The 25,412-nt window shown below is 40.3% G+C and overlaps 2 protein-coding genes across 4 annotated transcripts in view; one reads left to right on the forward strand and one right to left on the reverse strand.

The window, feature by feature from the left end:
- LOC106083743 (putative ferric-chelate reductase 1 homolog) overlaps positions 1 to 25,412 on the reverse strand; it is a 106,488-nt gene that overhangs the window by 29,252 nt on the left and 51,824 nt on the right. The window lies entirely within an intron of this gene.
- LOC131997942 (uncharacterized) lies at positions 1,970 to 7,231 on the forward strand. The gene has a single exon (XM_059369830.1). The coding sequence runs from the start codon at positions 1,970 to 1,972 to the stop codon at positions 7,229 to 7,231; it is 5,262 nt and encodes a 1,753-aa protein (XP_059225813.1).

Consider the following 25,412-nt stretch of genomic DNA (forward strand, 5'->3'; position numbering starts at 1 on the left):
TATACACAATCATTTTTTGGTCCTTCGAACCGGATACGCAAACCTGCGTACATATTTGGAGGACTCTCTGGGATTTCAATTCCGCCGTTTCAACTCAACAGCATTGGAAGAAAACAGGTTGGTTAACTTTGCTTTTTTGTGTCCCTAGTCATTCATATAACAAGTGTGATAGAGTGAGTTTGGAAGTCCATGTGCTTAGTTAAGAAAGGGCGAAATACGTCACATGTGCTTTGGGAAATTATATTTATGTAGAAAAGAAAGGAATTATATCTATTTAAAAAGGCTGTGACTACAAAAGGAGAGAGAACGACGTGTTTTTTGAATGCACTGAATAAACTATAAGTCATTTCCGCCACGTGCCATCAAGAACAGATTAAGTCCACAAAACAGTGTTCACGGTAGAAGAATAGAAGGCTGGTTGAAAACTAATAGGTTAATGTCGAATTGCCTGGTGAGTTTCTTGTTTATAACAGTTCAGGACGGCAGAGACCTACTGAAATATGTAATTATTGTTTGCCGAAGCAATTAAAAGTGTGTAAATACGGTGGGCTTATTTTTCTACACGTGATGCCAGAGTTTGTATTTTTAGTCAGTAGCCAATGCGAAAAACATTGTGCACTGTAATATGCAGCATATGTATGCATGAATGTTGTATTTTTTTGCAGCTTTTTATATGTTCCATGACTTTCTCCCCTCCCCCAAATCTTGATATCAATCCATTTGCTTGCATTTTTATTGTAATCGTTCTCATCCCGCCATCTCAGTAGTTTCTAAATTTCCTGTAGCAACAGCACACCAGCTCCCATCCTCCCCTCTACTCCTTTGTACTTAGCACCATACTCCCATCTCACCTACTCCCCGCTCCATATTAGACGTGCACTTCTATTTTATATTGGAATCAATTTCATTGTGTTTCATATTCTCGAGAGTAGGAGAAATAAGAGAATAACTCTCTTTGGATTTATCGTCCCAATTGATTTCTTTTGCTTGGCAGTGGTCTTGCTTCCACTCATTACTTCAGTAGAAACTATATGTCAGTGCGGACAACTCGTACCACAGGGGTACAATTGTTTGATGACACCACTTCTGATCGGTATTACTAGTGCAGGCACATATCACTGTGACATAGATTCCATACGATTGCTGCTTTATATCTTTTCTATAACATCTCTTTGTGACAATTGGTATTGCAATAGACGGGAATGCTATTTACTATTCGAGATGAGTACTTTCCGAAGTAATAGTTCCAACACAGGCTTGGAAGTCCCAACAATATCTTAATCCCATCACCGTTGTGAACTGCCGTGAGGTTGTTTGTAATCGGAGCTCTCATTCTCTTGAGTGGAATTTCAAGCCATACCTCAACCCACATACAGAGAGTCTTCGTTTTTGTTTTGTTTTTCACTGCGCCTTCATTCTCTCATCCATTTCGGGGTCATTGAACTTTGAATATAAATTTCTTGTATCAGCTGTCTTATGACGTCATGACTTTAGATAGGCCTGGCGTGTATTCTACAGTGGTTCTTTGTCTAGAAATTCGTAGCGATATTATGAGCTGTTGATATACGTAAGTTCAATTTCCTCGGATGTCCAGATACCAGTATTTGTTTCACATTAAGTAAATGCTGATACTAAATTGAATTAAATTAAATGAAATTATTTGGGTTTTAGGAACTCATTTGGATCGAATTCTAGAAAGGTTTTTTTGGTTGTGGTACATATCGAAGTTTTGCATTTAGTTTCTTCGAAAAGGGTCTCATTGGGAGGTCTATGTTTTCGGACAGGATATTTTTGTCTCCCGGTCTCTAATAGATATTTTTCTATTGGGCTCTTGGGTCATATATATTACGATTTTTGTCCTTCTTTCTATGCTTTGATAGGAGGGTTTTTGCGGTACTCTAAATTCTTGACCCACCAGTCTAGCCCATATTAATCTCGCGCCCATATCACATCGGTCCTTATTGCCACCATGTCTTTGGATAGATTTATACGACTTTCAGATAGACTGGTCGAATTTGAGGCAAATTTGAATGATAAGCGGACCCAATTAACGTCTAGGTTTGTCATTGAGACCCATAAAGACGAAGTCAAAGATATCTGGGAAAGATTAAGGGCCTCATATGAAGAGTGCCTTTCCGACTTCGAAATTGAGGCTGTCGAGGAGGCTCAGACTGATGCTAAGACATCTAAAGGAAACGAAGATATCGCTTCCGAGATAGAGACCGTGAAGTTCAAATTTAGGAATGCTTTTGATACATACTGTCGCTGTGTTGCGCACTTAGGAGAATTGCTTCAGGAGATGCCCGCTCCTCGCACCGATCCCACTTCAATTCCAATTCAACAACCAGGTTTTAAGCTTCCACCCTGTGAGGTCCCAGTCTTCGGCGGTGATTATCCAGCTTGGCCTACCTTCCGAGATATGTTCACCGCTATATGTATTAAGAACCCAAGGCTCACCCCAGTTGAAAGATTGTTCCATCTCAATCAACGAACGAAAGGGGAGCCAAATGACATCGTAAAAAAGGTGCCTTTGACTAACGAGAACTTTTCTATTGCTTGGAAGAACCTGTGTGCCCGATACGAGAACAAAAGAGTCTTAGTGAATATCCAACTAAAGACTCTCTTCAATTTACCTTTGATTCAGACCGAAACGGGTACTGCCCTGAAGAATTTGCAAAGAGATATCAATGGTTGCATTTCTTTGTTGAAGCTCTATGCTATAGATGTTGAGAGTTGGGACCCTATTTTTGTCTTTATATGTTCTAATCGGCTCCCAGATGTTACTCTTACGCTCTGGGAGCAATCTCTTCTTGATAAGACGGTGATACCAAGATGGTCTGATTTTGATTTGTTTTTGACGAATCGTCACCGAACACTTGAATCTGTATCGGAGATCCGCAGAAAGGAGTCAGCTTGCTCCAGTCCAAGGCAAGTGTCCGATAAGTCCAATCCGAAAGATGGTAACAAAGCCATTAAGACGTTTCAGAATAAGGTGACACTGTCGAACTGTCGACTGTGCACAGGTGAAAGCCACGTGATTCGGAAATGTCCTAAATTTCTGGAGATGACTCAGAATCAGAGATTGAATGAGATAAAGAGAAACAATCTCTGCCTCAATTGCTTCTCTAAAGTGCACTCCGTGAAAAATTGCTCAAGCAAGTTTTCCTGTTACAAATGTGGCAAACGCCACAATACGCTACTTCATCGGGAACAAGATTCTACAATTCCTACCCAATCCAACTCGAATATTGCTTCCAATCCTTCGCCATCTCCGAACAATACCAATGCAGTCCATATACAGTCCACTAACACCGGAGGTGGAATTATACAGAGCTGCTTTTCCAGCCAGTCTAAGGCCGTTCTTCTTGGCACAGCTTTGGTCACGGTGTGCCACAATGGTTTGCAGTACCTTGCTAGGGCTTTAGTGGATTCAGGATCTGAGGGCACCTTTGTTTCTGAGAAACTGTTCCATAACCTGAAACTCCCGTTCAAACGGGCCTGTGCTGAGATTTTAGGATTGAACAATACTACTTCCGCTTCCGTCCAAAGGGAATGTTCATTCGTATTAGGTTCGAGTAAAGATGAGAGTTTTCGATTCACTGCGGCGGCACTTGTCGTACCTCATTTGTCAGGGAGGCTTCCGTCAAGAACTATTGACCCTGAATCAATTTCCGACTTGCCAGATATTCCGTTGGCTGATCCTAGGTTCTATGAGAGCTCGAAGATTGATATTTTGATAGGAGGTGATATATTCCCCTTCATTATGCTTCCTGGCGTAAGGCATGGAATTTGCGGTTCATTATTGGCACAGGAAACAGTGTTTGGATGGATCCTTACAGGACCAGTTCCTGCGGAACCCAAACACATATCCAAGATTGTTTCCTATTTTTGCGAAATCTCCTTAAATGAGGAGATTTCACGTTTCTGGGAGGTGGAGGACCTTCCTCGAAAGACATTCCTATCCCCTGCCGATCAATTTTGCGAGGATTTGTACGTTGCAACGACTAAAAGGAACTGCGAAGGGAGGTATATAGTAACCCTTCCGTTCAGGGAAGAGTTCCAAAGGGAGACAGTTTTGGGTCCTTCCAGAAATAGTGCCTTGGCACAGTTTCATCGGAATGAAGCCCGGCTTATTCGAAATCCACACTTCAAGGCAGAGTATGACAAAGTCCTTTTAGATTACATTTCCTTAGGGCATATGACTGAGGTATTTCCCCGAGACGAATCTGATTGTTCCAGACATTATTATCTGCCACATCACGCCGTAGTGAAACCGGATAGTACGACTACGAAGGTCCGGGTAGTCTTCAATGCTTCTTCTCCTACATCTAGAGGTTCTAGTTTGAACGAGGTTTTACACGCTGGTCCTGTGCTGCAACAGGACCTCGTCGTGCTTATACTGCGGTGGAGATTTTATCGCTACGTCTTTAATGGAGACATAACGAAAATGTATAGACAGATTTTGGTCACTCCCGAGCAACGACCATATCAACGTATACTATTTCGGCAGAATCCTGATGGGCATATTCGAGAGTTCGAACTCAATACTGTGACCTTTGGGGTCAATTGCGCCCCTTTTTTGGCAATTCGAACTATTAGGCAATTGGCAGACGATATACGTTCATTATACCCACTTGGGTCTGAAATCCTACGAAATTCCATGTATGTTGACGACGCTTTGGCGGGTGCCCACAGTATTCAGGACGCTATTGACTCCAGAATCCAGTTAATGAAGGCTTTGCAATCGGCGGGGTTCTCTATGAGAAAATGGACCTCTAATTCGAGAGAAATCCTCTCAGATCTTCCATCTGATCAGCTTCTTTATGAAGATTTCCTTGAGTTCGATAATCGCTCTACAACGAAGACGTTAGGGATACGTTGGAATGCATCATTGGATGCATTCTTCTTTACTGCAACGCCATTTCCTAGCAACTGCAGGTATACAAAGAGGGAAGTGCTTTCACAGATCTCCAGGCTTTTTGATCCGGCCGGCTGGCTTGCTCCATGTGTTGTGACGGCCAAACTGATAATGCAGAACATTTGGGCTGAAGGTACCAAATGGGATGACGAGATTTCTCCAGAGTCATTACCTAGATGGAAGTCGTTTCAGCACGCCTATCCCTCTATTAATAACATACAGGTTCCAAGATGGGTCGGTTTTAGTCCACAGTGTACCGTTCAGTTCCATGGTTTCAGCGACGCTTCGGAAAAGGCGTACGCTGCTGCTATCTATGTCCGTATAAGTGATGGCCAGTCCAATTTCGTCCATTTAGTTTCATGTAAAACTAAGGTGGCACCACTGAAGTCTATCTCAATTCCTAGACTCGAGCTATGTGGGGCTACACTTTTATCAGAAATGCTGGATCATTTGATTCCAGAGCTACCGATTCAGAATTATACAATTTTCTGCTGGACCGATTCGACGATTGTTTTGTCGTGGCTGGCAAAACCTCCAAGTTGTTGGTCTACATTTGTAGCCAACAGAGTATCGAAGATCACTCAGGTCGTGAGCCCATCAAACTGGTATCATGTGAGGTCAGAGCACAATCCTGCTGACTTGGCAAGCCGCGGTGCCCACCCAGAGGAGATTGCGACCAACCAGATGTGGTGGCATGGTCCTCCATGGTTGAATGACCCTGGGGAGAGCTGGCCAACTCTTGAAGATTATCCGAAGGACACGATTGAAATCGAAAGAAAGAGTGTGCAAGTGCATTTTTCCTACTTCAGCCAATTTGAAGATGTCCTCGAAAGATTTTCCTCATTTGCAAGGGCAGTCCGAGTTATGGCATATGTTTATCGTTTTTTCTACCGCACTCATCCAAATTTTAGGTCTAGTTTCAACCGAAAGGACAAGAACATATACACTTCCGAGGTTAAACTAGTTCGAAATCGACTTATTTTGATGACGCAGAAGGCCTTTTTCCCAAACGAATATCTAGCCCTATCTTCTAAGAAACAGATTCCTTCTGGAAGTTCCATTTTGAATTTGAATCCATTCCTTGATGTGGAGGGCATCATAAGAATAAGCGGTAGACTTGTCTCATCTCCAGCTTTGTCCTATGACGAGAAACACCCAATCATCCTTCCGTATAATTGTCAATACTCTCGGTTGTTGGTGAAATTCATTCATGAGATTTCGATTCACGGAGGTAATCAACTAGTCCTTAGGCTTATTCGTTCACAATTCTGGATTGTAAGAGCTAAGAACTTGATAAAGACTACGATCAATAAGTGTAAGCCATGCATTGTGTACAAGCACAGACTTCAGGAGCAAATAATGTCCGCATTGCCCCCCGAAAGATCCGAATTTTCTAGACCATTCACCCACACAGGGGTGGATTTTGCAGGACCCTTTGACATAAAGTATTATGCCGGCCGATCCTGCCGCATTACTAAAGGGTACGCTTGCTTGTTCGTATGCTTTTCTACGAAAGCAATTCACCTCGAAGGAACATCAGATCTATCCACTAATACGTTCCTAGCTGCATTTGACAGATTTGTTTCCAGAAGAGGTTGTCCTCTCCACATCCATTCTGATAACGGTACCAATTTCGTGGGTGCCTCGAAAGTTATTGCCAAGAATTTCTTCCTGACCACCCAGCAAGCTGTCGAGTCCAACTATGCCCATCAGAATATTTCATGGCATTTTATTCCACCTGGAGCCCCGCACATGGGGGGACTATGGGAAGCTGGGGTAAAAAGTTTCAAGTCCCACTTTCGTAAAATGGCTGGGAATTTCAAGCATACATTTGAAGAATTTCAAACATTACTCTCCAGAATCGAGGCTTGCTTAAACTCCCGCCCATTATGTCCTCTATCCGAAGATCCATCCATTCTTTCCGCACTTACTCCGGGTCATTTCTTGATAGGGGCTCCTATCTTAACGCCAATAGATCCAAATATTCAGGAATCTCCTAGGTCACTTATCAATAGATGGCAGCGTTTGAAAGTTATTCACCAACACTTTTGTACTCGTTGGAAAGAGGAGTACCTCAAAGAGTTACATAAACGAAATAAGTGGAAAAAGCCCTCCGAAAACTTAAGTGAGAATATGTTGGTCGTAGTAAAAGAAGAAAATATGCCACCTAACGCCTGGCGATTAGGAAGAGTCATAAAAGTTCATCCTGGCAATGATGGTCGCGTCCGTGTAGCCGACCTTTTAACAGAGAAAGGCACTATTACAAGACCAATTACCAAACTCGTGGTTATAAACAGCGATCCATCTTCCTGATTCCCTTTTCGTTCACATGCCTATTTACTTTAAAAATATACAACATGCCGACAACATAATCGATTATGATTTATCTTAGCTCAATATGCGTGACCATCCAAAACCAAATCACTCATCGACGAAAGGAAACCGATCATATGTGTGTAGAGTATGCAGACACCCCCATGCATTACGTAAGTGTAAGAGATTCCTAGAGATGAATACCACCAAGCGCCTCCAGGTTGTGGATATGTATGGGTACTGTAAGAACTGCCTAGCTCACACCCACTCTCAAGGGAGATGTTTTACCACAACTGGGTGTCGATACTGTCATCAAAAACACCATTCTTTACTCCATCTACATCCCAGGCTTCAGCAAGATAGTGAGGCACTGCATAGACATAGACAAAGCATAGAATCTACACATCAGAACCGTTCCTCGAGATCACGATCAAATAATCCAAATCCAATTCCACACAAGTCCAAACCGGAAATTAAATCTGCTTCTGGGTCCCAAGCTAAATCATCCACTGTATCCTTGTCGACAATCCTCAAACAAAATATAATTACTTTGCTACCCACAGCAATTGTCCAAATAAAATTCTCTAAGGAAATTATTAAAGTCCGATGTATTTTGGATTCCGGGTCTAAATACAGTCGTATATCTATGAAAATCGTCAATCAGCTACGGCTAAATACATATAGCCTTAATGAGGAAACCGCTTGTCCAATCACATTAACATCCGTATATGATCCCGATATAAATTTCGAAGTTACTCTCCGTGTAAGCAGCCGTATCTCCATCCATACGCCAGAAAGGTCATTGCCCAGTTCCTACAAAACAAACTTTAATAATGTTATGCTGGCCGATGCTAAATTCTACAGGTCTTCTCCTGTTGACATCATCTTGGGTGTAGACATTTACTCACGCGTTATTTGTGAGGGCATCTTAAGCCGGCCAGGTTTACCGACTGCACAAAACACTATTTTTGGGTGGGCTATCTATGGTAATTGCTCGATTTGAATACACTCTAGTCCGAAATATCCAAGACTCACTCTTAGCCATTAAAGTCTTATTGCATTTTGAAACTAATGACACAAGGACATTTAGCAAAGTATTAACCACCTATTCTGAATATATAAACCTATTATTAATCTCATACCCCTATCAATCTATATATACTATTAGATTCTTAGTACATAATATTGTATATAACTAATGAAGAATTGAATTTGTATAAATGAATTAACTGAAGGCAAGTCTAAGTATGTCATGCATGTGGAGAAATTTTATTGCAGGATACTGCAAGAGGGGGCGGAATGTTTATGTTACAATGAACATAAACCCTGCATTTTCCCTACCTATGTGTCAACCCCTAATATTAATACACAAAACTCCCAAATACCAATAACTTGACGTTTAGTTAGATTTGCCAATCTAACTAAATGCATTTTGCTTTAAAACCATACTTGTCATAATTAGACTTCCGCAAAACTTTACAAGGCAACTGTCTTTTTTCGCTTGTAATCTTTGCACTGGTAAGATCCAACTTTGTAAATAAATCCAAAGTTTTGAATTCCATCCTCACTTGTTTGTTTTTACTCCATTGGTTTTCTTCCTATATAATACTTGGAAATACACTCTCCACTACTTCTTGCGGAGACCATAAAGTCTATCACCAACAACAATTCTTGGACTTTGTGATTGGCTCATGAGACGTTCCTATATCTCCTGCAGATCGATTCCAATTTTGTATACACAATCAGGATCTTTGGAGAAGACAGCGAGCTATTTGCCAGTAATGCTCAGTGGGATCCTGGATCATTGCTGACAATATGGTTTTAGTATTTCTTTCACAGAGGGTAAAGAATTCTTATTGCAAGAGTTACAAAATGCATAGCAAACATGAGAACCAAATATGAACGTCCCTCTTAGGTTTTCATTTGAGCAACTTGAATATTGTCATCACCGTTCATTAGCACATGGGTTGTTGTTGTTGTAACAGTGTGTTGTACAATGAGGCTGCAACCCTAGACGATGAAGGACTTCATCGGGTCAATCCGGTACAACCGGCTGCCATGGGATTGCGGAACAGGGGCAATCATGCACAGAAAACGGGCATCCCATAATGTTTTTTGCTGAAGATTTAACACCGTAGATGAGTAGAAACATCCAAACAACTATTCTATCACTACCAGGCCCTTGTCAGTTTCAGAGAAGAATGATTTTGTCATTAAAAAGTTGCAGACAAAACATATCTTTGGAGAACAGATATACACAATATTCATAACTTCGTCTAGGCCCTTGGTTGGTAGAATACGAATGAATCTAATACCAGGACCAACTTTATTCCGTCCTGGTATTAGATTCCTTCATATTGTACCAGTTGCCTTTTGCACAAAAGACTGGTACGGCAACGTATTTAATCCTTGAACCTTGTAAATCGTTAAGACGACTGGTAGATGAACAAAACCTATGCAAATCAGAGCCAATCACTGACTTCGCTTTTAACACTAACATTGCGTTAACCGAGCAAAACACCTTTGCTCGGTTCCAAAAGTGAAATTTACCAGACCATGAGATTTCTGGACAAGAACATATGTGCATATATAGCACGTTCAAATATAAATAATATAGGCATCTTTTAGGTCAAGTCGGTAAATTAAATTTGTTCTCATCTCTGGGATTCTTGTTTTAACATTTTTTTAAAATTATCACCCAAATTCACAAAACTAAATGAAATTAGCTTATTTGACAGATATACTTTATAGAACTGTCCAATAAACCTATTTTAAGGCTTCATCAAGTTTTGTGAATAAAGCTGTAAACCTTTAAAAGATATGGTGTAATCTAAAAATAACCACATTCAGGATAGTCTTGTAGGTTAGGTTAGGTTGAAAAGAGGGTGCAGATATTAATCCGCCCCATGCCACTATGGACATACACCTTAGCCAGAAATCGGCTTGTTGTGTGCTCTAAAAACTACAAAGTAACTACAAGTAATAATACCACTCCCCTAAGTTGGTTCATGTCTGGTATAGAGTCTCCACCTAAGTGTCGGTATCTATTAGAAGCGAAAGCCGGGCAATGTCAAAGAAAATGCTCTAACGTCTCATCATTTTCCCCGCATGCCCTAAACATGCTATAACTTGCCGCACCGATTTTACATAAGTGAGCTCGTAGTCCTGTGTCCCGTTATGTACCAACAGCTATACTGACCTCCTTCTTGCTTCCCTTCAGTAATAGCCTCGTCTTCTCACGATCTCGAACCCCCCCATAGGATTTTTGCCGTCCTACCGACCGTTTCGCTGTTCTACAATGTTGCATGCGCATTCGTCGCCCACTCCTTTAACTCGGACTGCGTCGGCCCGAAAGGATTCGGGTTAACCAAGTTTATTGACGGCAGTCATCTGGCCTTCACCGTCTAATCGTCTGCCCTTTCATTTCCCCTTACTCCGTTATGGCCCGGCAACCAAACGATACGGATTTTGCCATCCTCGCGTTAGCACCACACCACTTCACGCATTCCGTGATCGACCGGATCTCCGCCTGCAGGACCGTATTATGGTCAGGCTGTCTAAAACAGATCTCAGGCCATTGGTTCTCAGTGTAAACCCCCAGGCCCTCTAGCTGTGATCCATCCGTGTAACATGATCTTCCAGATGGCAATACTAGGGTTCCGTCACTCCAAGACTGTGCCGATGCCAGCAGTGCCTCGTACTCGACTTCAAGGTTCATCTCAGGTATCCGATCGGAAACCACTTCCCTTCCTTCCAGCTTTCCTATCGTCGCCTCGATTATACCGCGATGGTATGAGCTGATCCCATCCTCAATCCATTCTCCCATCGCCTTAAGTCTCATAGCCGCAGTGGCTGCCTCACACTTAATCTGTATGTCAATGGGTATCTAGAATAGTTTTCAGTGCCCTAGTGGGCGTGGTCCTCATCGCTCCGCCTATGCCAAGACAACATGTTCTCTGAACCTGTTGTATGGTCCTTTAGTTGCACTTTTTCTCCATAGCAGTCAACAAAACTAATGAGACGTAAGTAAGTATTGGTCTAATCACACGCCTGTAGTGTTAGTGGACTATCCTTGGATTGATTTCGAGCCTACGGCCCGACCCGTCTACATAGTGCACAACAGTCTTGTATGAATTATTATTTCTTGCTTCATTATTGATCTAATCACAATTGTCTTAGCGATACCGTTAAACTCTTAACACTTTTTAGCGCGGTGTCTGTTTTTTTTTTTTGGTTTCCAGTTACTAACATCGGAAGTGTAATAACCGTGACCAATGATATCTTCTGCAGTCAGTCTGCAGACCTATTAACAACATGTCAACCAACGCAACAACCTAAAACAGTAAACCTTTTTTTGCCAGGCACTATACTATACTCTGATCGCTTACATATGGATGGCTGCACAGAAGACACATAGGTTTCCCCAACAGGTACTTAATTGCAAATTGCAAACATTTTAATTTTTTCCCTCTCAAGTGGAACGAACAGAAGAAATCCTCTTGACTAACAACCACCGCTGATAACGATCAATTGAGTGTTGTCTCTGTACTGGAGTCATGTACGAGTGCTATGTTCAAAGAAAACAAAACATGGTGGTCGGTGATCTGTAAAAGATTTTCGGCATAATTAAAAGAGGGCGTTTCTTTTTATACAGACTTGGTCTAGAGACTGATATAGATGTCTATCTGTTAGAGAAATGATATGGTGATATGTTACGGAATTTTCAACAGTGACATGGCTTAGATCATTACAATTGATATTTGTAATCTAATGAACATGAAATATGGTCACTGCAACAATGTAAGCATGTATGTACATACGTATGTAAATAAGGGAATTGGGAGTCGAAATTTTCGGAGGAATATATATCAATAAGTAAGTCTACTTGAAGTGTGTATCGAAACAATGTATTTTATCGGTTGAATTTGCCCCAGAAGAGATAAAACCTTATGATATAATATTTAACTAGGTGTACCCAGCCCGCTCCAGTGCACCTTCATTAGCACCACGCGAAAAATAAGTTTCTTACTTACTCCCATATGTATCTCCCCAATACAAGTTTTTATCTACTACCAAATACCTTTTATTAAACCCCATATAGCCATTACTGACAAATATTCGCATTTTAGGAGGTGTTTTAGGGAGTAGGCAACCTCCCATCACTTGAACCTCATATTTAATACCATGTTCGTAATCTAGTCGCGAATATCTTTTATATGAGTCCCGTAGTATCATGATCGTCTAATACGCCCACAACCAATTTTTAATATGCGATAATCATATTCGTTCTCATCTCTCGAATACCTTCCATTGGAGTCCCATATTGTCCCGATCGGTCCACTTTGATTTTGGGCGGTACTTTTGTGGCGGTTTTAGGCTTGGGACAGCTCCCTAGATATATAGTACCAATTTTAAATATTCATATTCATACTCTTTTCCCGAAAACCCTTCATTAGAGTCCCATATTGTCCCAATCGGTCCACTTTTTACCTTCGGCGGTACTCTGCGGCGACGGCCTAGGTATTTGGATCCAATTTTTGACACCATATTCGTATTCTACTCCCAAAGACCTTTAATTACGTTTTGAGTGATACTTTTGGGCGGTTTTGGGCTTGGAACGGCTGCTAAGATACTTGTATTCCATTTTTAATATCATATTCATACTCTATTTCCGAATACCTTTCTTTGGAGTCCTATATTGCCCCGACTGGTCTATTTTTTATTTTCGGCGGTACTCTTGCGGCGACACCCTAGGTATTTGGATCTAATTTTTGACACCATATTCGTATTCTACTCCCGAAAAACTTTCATTTCATTTTGGGCGATACTTTGGGGCGGTTTTGGACTTGGGACGGCTCCTTAGATACTTGTATTCACTTTTTATTATCATATTCATACTCTACTCCCGAATAACTTTCATTGGAGTCCTATATTATCCCGATTGGTCCATTTTTTATTTTCGGCGGTACTCTTGGGGCTACGCCCTAGGTCTTTGGATCCAATTTTTGACACTATATTCATATCCTACTCCTGAAAACCTTTCATTTAATTTTGGGCGATACTTTTGGGGCGGTTTTAGGCTTAGGACGACTCCCTAGATACTTGGTTTAAATTTTTTATATATTTCATATTCGTATTCTACTCCCGAATACCTTTCATTGGAGTTCTATATTCTCCCGATTGGCGCACTTGTTATTTTGAGCGGTACTCTTGGGGCGGCGCCCTAGATGTTTGGATGCGATTTTTGACACCACACTCGTATTCTACTTCCAAATATCTTTCATTTGAGTTCCATCTAATCCTGATCGGTACACTTTTGATTTTGGGCTCTACTTTTGCGGTGGTTTTGGGCCTGGGACGGCCTCCTAGGTACTTGGACTCAAGTTTTAATGCCATATTCGTATTTAACTCTCAAATACTTTTCATTTGAGTCCCATATTGTCCCAATCGGTAAATATGTCCTGCTGGAGCGTTTTTGGGTGGTGGAGAGGCCCCTCAGAGATTAAGGAATAAATTTTTATGTCAGATTTGTACTCTACTTTTCAATATCTATCATTTGGTAGCCATATAAGTGTCCTATTTGGTGGTGTTTTTGAGGGTGGAGGACCCCCCGACAATTAGAAATGACATTTTTATGCCAAGTTTGTTTCTCATATTGTCCCAATGAATACGTCCGTTCGAATGGATTTTGGGATGGGGCGTCCCCTCATGTTATTGACCCCTAAATTGTATTCCAATTTCGTGTTTTTGGGGTACCAGAACACGAAATTGGGTACAATATTTCGCTTTAATCAGTCCACATATTTTCGAGATCTGGCGTTTTTGAAAGGGGAAGGGTACATCCCCTAGTGTTAGTCGGGTGGAGGCCTCGGTAGAGCAGACGTTGGCATACCCGCCTATGACGCTGAACGCTCAGGTTCGATTCTTGGCGAGAACATCACAAAAAAAATTTTAGCAGTGGTTATCCCCTCCTAATGCTGGCAACATTTCAGAGGTATATGCCATGCATAGATGCCATGTAAAAACTTCTCCCCAAAAAGGTGTCGCACTGCGGAACGCCACATTCGAACTCGGCTATAAAACGGAGGCCCCTTTTCATAGAGGTTAAACTTGAATCGTACAGCACTCATTGATACATGAGAAGTTTGTCCATGTTCCTTAATGGAATTTTCATGGGCAAATTTGCCAAATCAGGTTCATATTTCGATATGCCTCTGCCCTCTAACATATCCGGGCAGGAGATAGCTACATGTTTGGTGGAACGGGGTCTTAAGGAGACATAGACAGATAACGTGAAGGCTCTATAATACGTCAAACAAAACCAAGTTGCGTGCGGACTGGGATCAGTACAGGGAGTGCCTAAAGAATTAGTAGAGCGAGGTGAATTCATCCAATAGGACCTCATGGGTTTTTGTTTTTGTGAGGCGATAGAGGGAGTGAATGAGTCCTCCATGTGTCTCAAATTGCTTTCCAAAGATCCATAAACTTTTGGAAGCATTCTAAGAGATGACTGAAACTGGACGGAATATAGCTCTGAACAATCGAGCTAGTGGCTGACACGCACTTCCCTGGGTGATCGGACATGGCCGGTGGGTCAATTAACCCGAATGGTATCAATGTCTCTCTGACACAACATAGTGCCGAGTCACTGTACATGAAAATGGAAGAGAAGATAGTCTGGGATGTGAATTTGCTTCAACCCTTAAACAGGGTTGCGAGAGGTTACAGTGGTTTTTAAGCCGAAAGCCGGAAACCCGAGCCATTCTCTACCGAAGGGCTACAGGCCAATAATCCTCTCATGACTCATTTTGAAGTCTTTGGGGAGATAATTGGCATAGATATTAGGGACCGTTTCGACCCATCACTGGTTTGCGGCTATCAACTTACATACACTAGGGGTTGGTCGGTTGATAGTGCCCTTCATGATGTGGTTGCCAACATCGAGGAGAATTTGAGTGTGGGCGACTTCACTTTGGGGGCCTTCTTGGACCTAAAAGGGGCTTTTATTAACGTAAAGCCCTCAACTATCCCGGATCTCTCAACAAGATGTCTGAACAGTTCAAAATGCACCTGTTCTCGATGACAGACCTGAGAGATATGCTAGGGAATTGTAGAGCAGACGAGCTTAAAAGACTATGAACTACCATACACATTCCGTGGGAACTAAAATCTGTGAGTATGCTCTAGTGACATGTAGGCTAAATGATAGTTGGTTACAAAGGGTGGGTTGTGAGTATTCCAAAATTGTGTGGCCTAATATAGACTTGAAGAGGCTGTCGCTGGCTAGAACAGACGTCTCGGTCATTGTGTCTGTCGTGACAGGCACTGTCTGATCGGAAAACATGCTGATAGGCTGAAAGTTGCAAGCAGCGACTTCTTCAAAAGCTGTGAGGCGCCGAGGAAGAGAAGACAATAGAACATCTGCTGTGTGTGTCACGCACTAGCAAGCAAAAGGGGTTCCACTTTATGTTCCCATTTGGTTGATAACTTGTCTGATTAAGCGGATGTGAACATTCGCAAGTAGTTGGGCTTTTTAAAGCGATTTGGATGATTCAACGGTAGGAACTAGAAGGCATCTTCCTTCTCCTGTTCCTGTGGCATCGCAATGGATGAAAACGTCTAAGTAAGTCTGGTGGCAGATTGCCACTTAAACCTAACCTAACGTGAAATCAGATTCCATACATAGCGAGATGCAGGTCCCCCCTCTTTTGGTAAAATGTGTTAAAACGAAGCTGAAAGGCCGCATTATCAACGCATCATTGGCAGAAGGCTCATCAAGAAAGATTGTGAACCGAGGAACTCCGGAAGGAGGGGTATTAATTCCTCTATTGTGTCTTTTAGTGATCAAAGGTATTCTGAGGTCTTTCAAAAGTGAGAGGGTGAGAGTGGGAGGCACCTACAAGCACATTTCTAAGACAGAAACTCCATTCTGCTCATGATTGATTGACAAGTGGATCGGCTTATACATTACCGAAAGCATTTTTTTAGATTGTACGCAATATCTTTGCTTCACATCAGAAAATCGGCAAAACATTTGCAAAATTTCACAACAAACACTGATTTAAACAGCTCACGCACGTTTCGTGTTTTATTTCACTGTCAAACATCTTCAGTTTGCTCTATAATTTAACCATGAATAGTCTTACAAACGAATAACGCTTGCAAATTATTGAATTTTATTATCAAAATGCATGCTCTGTTAAGAAAGTTCATCGCGCGCTTCTTCCATTTTATGGTCAGTGTAATCGACGTGACGATGTGACGAAGCTCATGATGATGTGACGAAGCTCATTGTTGGATCAATAGGTACGTCAATAAGCAGAATTGTTGATATTGGAGTGAAGATCGGCTAGAAGCATTGCCAGAGCCACCAATGCATTCAGAAAATGTCACAGTTTGGTGTGGTTTGTGGGCTGGTGGCATTATTGGACCGTATTTCTTCAAAGATGATGCGAATCGTAACATAATTTGAATGGTGAGTGCTATCGGGAGATGATATCCAGCTTTTTTTGCCTAAAATGCAAGACCGATTTCAAAAAGTTTTATACAGGAAACCATTGGCTCAAAATTTCGAGTTTTTAAAAACAATCATTATTTGTTCGGTTATGATTTTGACTGACATTGATGTACACTATTAATTCATATATCCTTTTAAGCGATGTCCTAGCTGCTTTCAAATGAACCATGGAAGATCTGTTTAGGGCATTAAATTTCCCATAAATTTTGAATGTAGAAATATTTTTTTATTACATTTTGGTAATTCTGTCAAATGCATCAAACTTTTTCAATAGCTAGTAAATTTTTAAATGTGAAGAAAGTGGAGAAGATGCCTTAAGTTTGTGCCATTTCTGTAATCTTTGCTCCAGAAAAATAGTACTAAAAATTAATTCACCATCATAAACAATGAAACTTAGAAAAAAACAGTTAACCTTCATTATTTATGCTATGTAATTACTGTACTCGTCTACAGATATGGTAACTGAATAAATGCCACAACATGTAGGTAATCTTTTTGCGCAAGCGCAGCTGTCATGATGGTGTCATGCTATCTGCTATACATGTTTAAAGCGTATTTATGGTGTTCTTGACTTCCATTCCTCAATTATTGTTTTTTTTTTTTGTTTTTGGCAAGGGTTAGAACAATTTTCGTGCAATTTCATTGTATGGCATGACACATTCTCAGCCGGTGTGCGAGAAATGTTGAAAAAATACTGAATTTTTAAAGTTACATGCCCCCATAAATTGTTGGGAATATCCTGACTCATTAAGACATAATCATTAAACTTTTTTTGGACTTAATGAAAGTTCCAAAATGGGATATCTTAATTGTTAGTCGTAAAAATTTTTCGAGTATTTTATTCCAAATAATCCTAAAAAATTTTAATTTATTGTTGTGAAAATTTTCAGTACACTTCCTAAATTAACATTGAAGTTGGAGTCTCTTTGTAAAGTGCAGTGATTATATGAAACAAGTAAGAGCGTACTAAGTTCGGCCGGGCCGAATCTTATATACCCCCACCATGGATCGTATTTGTCGAGTTCTTTGCGCGGTATTTCGGTTTATAGGCAAACAAAGAATAATGAATAAGAACTGTCCGATTCGGACCATAAATGAATTGAATGCTGAACATTGTAGAAGTCATTGTGTAATATTTCAGTTCATTCGGATAAGAATTGCGCCTTGTAGAGGCTCAAGAAGCAAAATCGGGAGATCGATTTATTTGGGAGCTGTATCAAGCAATTGAACGATTCAGACCATATTGGACACGTATGTTGAAGGTTATGGAAGAAGCCTTTCTACATAACTTCTGCCAAATCGGATGAGAATTGCTCCCTCTAGAAGCTCAAGATCCCAGATCGGTTTAAATGGCAGCTATATCAGGTTATGTACCGATTTGCGCCATAGAAAGCACAGTTATTGGAAGTCATAACAAAACACCTCATGCAAAATTTCAGCCAAATCGGATGAGAATTGCGCCCTCCAGGGGCTCAAGAAGTCAAGATCCAAGATCAGTTTATATGGCAGCTATACCAGGTTTTAAACCAATTTGAATCATACTTAGCACAGTTGTTGAAAGTGATACCAAAACACCACGTGCAAAATTACAGCCAAATCGGATAAAAATTGCGCCCCCTAAAAGGTTAAGAAGTCAAGACCCCAGATTGGTTTATATGGCAGCTATATCAGGTTATGAACTGATTTGGACCATACAGGGCACAGTTATTGGAAGTGATACCAAAGCACCACGTTCAAAATTACAGTCAAATCGGACGAGAATTGCGCCCTCTAGAGGCTCAAGAAGTCAAGACCCAAGATCGGTTTATATTGCAGCTATATCAAAACATGGACCGATTTGGCCCATTTACAATCCCAACCGACCTACACTAATAACAAGTATTTGTGCAAAATTTCAATGCATTTATAATTAAAATGAATACCATTTTATACCCTCCACCATAGGATGGGGGTATACTAATTTCGTCATTCTGTTTGTAACTCCTCGAAATATTCGTACAAGACCCCATAAAGTATATATATTTTTGATCGTCATGACATTTTAAGTCGATCTAGCCATGTCAGTCCGCCATGTCCGTCCGTCCGTCTGTCTGTTGAAAGCACGCTAACTTTCGAAGTAGTAAAGCTATCCGCTACATCGGCATCGTTCGGGCGAATAACGCTACGCCAAGATAGATCACATTTCCGTTAGATCTCTGTAAACTTTTGTTTCGGAGCATTTAAGACAAACATATTTCTTAACAGCTCAAGGCAATGAGTTATCTAAAATAATTATTCAAGTTCAATTTAACAGATGACTAATGATTTCACAGCAATAGCACACCTTCATAGACTCAATGATGTTATGATTTTTTAGCAGTTAACCCCCCGTTCTCCTCCCAAATGCCCACTGGATTATGTCGTACACCTGCTTATATTTATCTCTATCAACAATTTGTTAACTTAGTTTCAAGTTTACACCCAAAGAAATAATGCAATCTTTTACACGAATATTCCACTCAGGAACTGGGGGAGACTTTTCGCATATCACATGAGTGCTATCCGATTCAAGTTTTTAGCTCATTTTGTAGTCGAATCGGAAAGGCTAATCACCACAATTTATATGCGTGGCAATGTACATAGTTTTGTCTTCCTTATTATACTATAAATTTTTCTTCAGTGCACACTGTGTTAAGTTTTGAGGGCAATATTGCCATGATAAACTCAAAACATTTTGAATAGCAAAAAAATTCCCACCAACAGATGACGGCGAATGACCGAAGTACTTGAGGCTATAATTGAATAAAATCAAGATATTGTTCTCTTGCTAACGCCAGTCATTCACTTACTTAGCCAACGGCTTAGACTGACTGTTGAATTCGTCACTGCAACAAATAGTTGATGCTTGGCATTTTTTCACTCTCGCTCTCCCTATATCTTGCGGTTAAAGTTTTTATTTAGAATGCTTACCTTGAATTTTAAGCAATGTTTTTATTTTTATTTTATTTATTCATAATTGCGTCTTACGTGTGCTTTATTTTTATTTAGCCAGTAAGATGGCAAAATTTAAAAATACAAAAATGCAAGTAATTTGAACAGGTAAGAGCGTGCTAAGTTCGGTCGGGCCGAATCATATATACCCTCTACCATGGATCGCATTTGTCGAGTTCTATGCGCGGTATCTTTTTTTAGGCCAACAAATAATATGGAATAAGAACTGTTATGCTATTGGAGCTATAAAATGTTGTAGTCCGATTCGGACCATAAATGAATGCTGAACATTGTAGAATTCATTGTGTAATATTTCAGTTCATTCGGATAAGAATTACGGCTCGTAGGGGCTCGAGAAGCAAAATCGGGAGATAGGATTATATGGGAGCTGTGTCAAGCTATTGATCGATTCAGACCATATTAGACACGTATGTTGAAGGTCATGAGAGAAGCCGTGGTACAAAGTTTCTGCCAAATAGGATGAGAATTGCGCCCTCTAGAGGCTCAAGAAGTCAAGATCCCAGATCGGTTTATATGGCAGCTTTATCAGTTTATAAACCGATTTGCGCCATACTCAGCACAGTTATTGAAAGTCATAACAAAACACCTCATGCAAAATTTCAGCCAAATAGGATGAGAATTGCGTGCTCTATTGGCTCAAGAAGTCAAGATCCAAGATCGGTTTATATAACAGCTATACCAGATTATGAACCGATATGAACCATACTTAGCACAGTTGTTAGAAGTGATACCAAAACACTACGTGCAAAGTTTCAGTCAAATCGGACGAGAATTGCGCCCACTAGAGGCTCAAGAAGTCAAGACCCCAGATCGGTTTATATGGCAGCTATATCAAAACATCGACCGATTTGAACCATATTTAGCACAGTTGTTGAAAAACATCACGTGCAAAGTTTCAAGTCAAGACCCAATATCGGTTTATATGGCAGCTATATCAAATCATGGACCGATATGGTCCATTTACAATTCCAACCGACCTACACTAATAAAAAGTATTTGTGCGAAATTTCCAGCGGCTAGCTTTACTCCTTCTAAAGTTAGCGTGCTTTCGACAGACAGACGGACGGACATGACTAGATCGACTTAAAATGACATGACGATCAAGAATATATATACTTTATGGGGTCTCAGACGCATATTTCGAGGTGTTACAAACAAAATAACGAAATTAGTATACCCCCATCCTATGGTGGAGGGTATAAAAATAGCGACTTTTCATTTGTACCGGATGGGAGAGCATTGATGCATGCATTGGAATAATGACAATTATTCATTAGGTTTAACACATTTTTACCCACAATTAAATTCAAAGATTAATATTAAAATGTATCGCAACGACTTATCGAACCCACGAATCATGTTCAAATGCTTTTGCTGCTCCATAAAAATTTCAATACTATTGAAATTAATTTTTTAAGTGTTTTTGTAGTTCCAACCTTGGAAATTTGTATGTACTACTACCTCCTTTAAGAGAACTTTTAATGTTTTATGCATAGTGTGTCAATCTCGACATTGTTAAATGCCAATTGTTATAAACAGCATTGTAGTGCTGGCTGTGAGATTTATATCAATGATAATAATGGAGTTGATATTGGGAACAACTTCCGGTTTCTGTATATTCCATCTTCAATACGAATATAGTATGGCAAATATTACCAACAGTTTAGTTTGTTTAGATTCACGAATGGCAATATAGGCGCAAAATATAAGCCTGCAAGGTTGTTGACGACACGTCGAAAGCCTGAAACCGCCCCATGCCACTGTGGCAGTCTAGGTCAAGAATTCCGTGCTACTTACAATATCCTTAATTGTTTTCCATACCACCCCTAAGCCTAAGTTGGTTCATGTTCTGGTATCGTGTCCCCACCTAAGTGCCCACCTAAGTCATTGCCCGGCTAATAACATAGGAAATGCTCCAACTTCCCCACATGCTATCACTTGCCGCACCGATTTTGCATAAGTGAACTTGTAGTCCTATGTGTCCCGTTATGATACGAAAAGCTATACTGACCTCCATCTTACTTCCTTTCAGTGATAGCCTCGTCCTCTTACGTTTCGGATCACCCCATAGGATGTTCGCCGTCCTACCAACTGTTTCGCTGTGCCATAGTTCGGATTTGTCGCCCACGCCCTTAAATTGGATTGCGTCAACCCGAAAGGCTTCGGGTTAACCACAGAAGTCAGGCCTTCACCACCGTCTTCCCCCTTACTCCATTATGGCCCGACACCCAAACGATGCGGATTGTGCCATCCTCAGAGAAGGCGTTAATCTCCTTCTTACACTGCAAGACTGTTCGTAACCTTAGCCTTCTGGTTGTTATTGTCCTTATGGTCATTTTACTGTCCGTAAAGATGTTCACACTCGATGTCATCGCGTTAGTACCACACCACCTCACGCATTTCGTGATACCCAGGATTTCCGCCTGCAGGACCCTATTATGGTCAGGCAGTCTAAAACAAATCTCAGTCCCTGTGGGTCTACATTGAGAATCCAGAGACTGAGATCTGTTCAAAATATATTCAATACTATTTTAAGGGATGTCGCTCTATGGAATACACACGAAATGCTGTAGAATCGAAACTCATTGGCTACAAATCTCTAATTATTTTAAGTTATAGAAGGATTGTTTCAGCTCTTACGTTGCTTTAATTGGCTATGACAGAACATTTGTGTCATTAGCCGATAAAAAATGTGCCAGTATGGATGCTCCGAAGAAAGCCATCGTAGAGGATTGGAGCAGTATGCAACTTGTTTTTCAACAAACTCTGAGCAAAAGTCAAGGCCAAAGGTGGTCTTTCGATCATGGATTTCTGAAATTTAAATTGCTTTCACACATTTCTGTTATTTGAATCAAAAACAAGTAAAAACGTTGTTCGGCCGGGCCTAATATTCTGAACCCACCACCATGGATTCTGCAAAAAATTTCAAATTTACACAAATGGACTTATTTGAAGGACATATTATATATCCTTTATGTAACAAATTTCTGCCAAATCAGCCGAAAATGTAAGCTTCTAGAGGCACATGGCTGAACCATGTTATCTCACGCGAACAGCTGTTATCAGCTGCACAGTGTTGCCAAATCAAAAAATATTGGAAATAATTCTGGAACTTTTAAAAGGATAGAGATAGGTACATGAAACTTTGCATAGTTAATGAAGACGTGTTTTCAATAAGTATGCAACATTTGGGGACCCTAGTAGGTTCAGAGGCCGTTCGATGGGGTTTGAAATTTGGTCACCTCGAGAATGTCAACTTTTGTATTCCTTGCCAAACTGTCATTTATGGACCGGACGGCTTGATACATTTTTAAAAGACAAAGCTCGTTAAACTCTCCAGGAACTATTTTATCACTAACGGTTTGAGAATTATTGGACGATTTTCAAAAGTTCAAAATTTCCAGAATTATTTCCAAGATCTTTCGATATGGCAACACTGTAAGCCGGTCAGATTTAACAGTATTAAGAGGTGTCAGGTTTTTGTTTGCACTTTTTTTATACGCTCCACCATTGGATTGGGAACATACTTTTTTCGTCATTCCGTTTGTAACACATCGAAATATTGATCTGAGACCCAACAAAGTATATATGTATATTCATAATCGCCTTGGTATTCTAAGTCGATTTAGCCCGGTGCGTCCGTCTGTCGAAAGCACGCAAACCTACGAAGTAATAAAGCTAGGCGTTTGAAATTTTGCACGAATACTTCCTATTAGTATAGGTCGATTGGGATAGTGAATGGGCCATATCTGTCCTTGTTTTGATATAGCTGCCATATAAAGCGATCTTGGATCTTGACACAATTCTTAAGCGATTTGGCTGACATTTGGCAGAAATTTTGTACAAAGGCTTCTTTCATGACCTTCAATATGGTCTGAATCGATCATTAGCTTGATACAGCTCCCATATAAATCTATCTCCCGATTTTGCTTCTTGGGCCCCTACAATGCGCAATTCTTATCCGAATGAACTGAAATAAAACACAATGACTTCTACAATGTTCAGCATTCATGTATGGTCCGAAACAGACTATTAGCAAAAAATATTTATTTATAAAACATTAGAATTTGATTTTATCCACTTATGGTTTTCTTGTTCTGCAATTGTTCTCATTAATCGTTTCTCAGCATAAATTCTAAAGGCATTCCGCAACAATTTTGTGGTCAAGTTATTAGCTTAATTATATTATTATCTTGCTTGGTATTCAGTGTAAATTGCGGTTAGAGTTGAATCTACGAATAGAATGTGCCGTATGAGGGAATACCATGATGCGAGATCATGGAACGCGTTTTTTTAAATTTCGCATAAGCAGGATTACCAACCGTCTTTGGACCCTTCATGCCTACTACCACATTTTTGTTAAAATTGCATGCCTTTTGAAAAAATTTACAAATTCTGTCTAATTAATATTCAACACTAAAGTGTTAATTGTGGTTTTTCAAAACAAATCGATTTAGAATTTTATTGTAGGTACTTAATGTAATTATACAGTTCATGCACCACGCATCGCTGAATTAGACAGGCTCTATATCTACACTTACCAGCGTATGCCTTAAAAACTTCCAATGGTAGACAGGTGTTGAATTCACAACTTCTGCAGTCAATGACCAAGCCATATCAATTGACATTGTAGGATTTTGTTTTTTAGTAAGTCAATGCGAAAAATAAAAGACACAATAAACTCTTGCCGCAAAATGTGCTCGCATGCATTTGCCTAAGTCAACATGGCATGTAGCTAGGCAACATTGAATGAGTGTTGAGCAAACCAGCCAGCTTGGATTTAAAGTGGGTCAAATATTTTGAATAAAACACACACTAAGAACTAACAGCTACAGCAAAGGCTGTATGTGACACTTGTAAATCGTTACAAGTTTCAAACTACTTCCAGCCAAGTATTAGGAAATTCGTTATCCTTCAAATGGACAGCAAGTGCGTGCCAAAAGGTTTTTCTAAGTTGATTGATCCGCTAGTTTGTGTTGTGTTAAGTAATAAACAAATTTAGTCAAGGTGCTGAGAAAATAAGTAAAATAAATCGCTGACCAAACATTGTAACGGAAAATTTAGTAGCCGACATGTGGGTGAGAGCAGAGACAACAGAGGACATGTTGAGGCTCTTGATGAAATAGCATTTTCCACAGGATACGACGGGACTTCCGGAGACACCGGAATTTTGGAATAATGTGGTTGATTGAAGGCTTATCATTACAGAATTTATGGTTAAGGAAGTCTTGAACAGATTCGAACCATTTAAGTCACCCGGGCCTGGTGGAATATTTCCGGCGTTACTACAGAAGGAGGGCGACTATCTGTCGCCCCATCTAGCCACTATTTTCATATCGTGCCTACACCCATAGAAAAAATCAAGCACGGCGTTGACAAAGTGACCACATTCGTTCACAAAAGTAATTCAACACACAGATGTTTTTAGATCAACCACAACTATTTATAAACCTACTACAGTTATGTTGAACAAAACGTCAACAGCCGTTCACATTCTAACAACCCCTAGTGCACAGTTTTTTAAAAAATTGCAAAATAATTTTGTGTGCCGATGAGTATCGAACCTGTGTTCCATCAATCCCATAGTGTGTTTACAAACGCCTCGCTACATTGAACCACGACCGGCTATACACATACTATCTTTTAAGAGTCATTTAAACTTAAGGTTGTTAT

The sequence above is a fragment of the Stomoxys calcitrans genome, chromosome 5, assembly GCF_963082655.1.
Source record: "Stomoxys calcitrans chromosome 5, idStoCalc2.1, whole genome shotgun sequence".
Lineage (NCBI taxonomy): Eukaryota > Metazoa > Arthropoda > Insecta > Diptera > Muscidae > Stomoxys > Stomoxys calcitrans.

Excerpts from the sequence above, each read along its gene's own strand:
- LOC131997942 (XM_059369830.1), top strand. The coding sequence starts at position 1,970 with ATGTCTTTGGATAGATTTATACGACTTTCAGATAGACTGGTCGAATTT.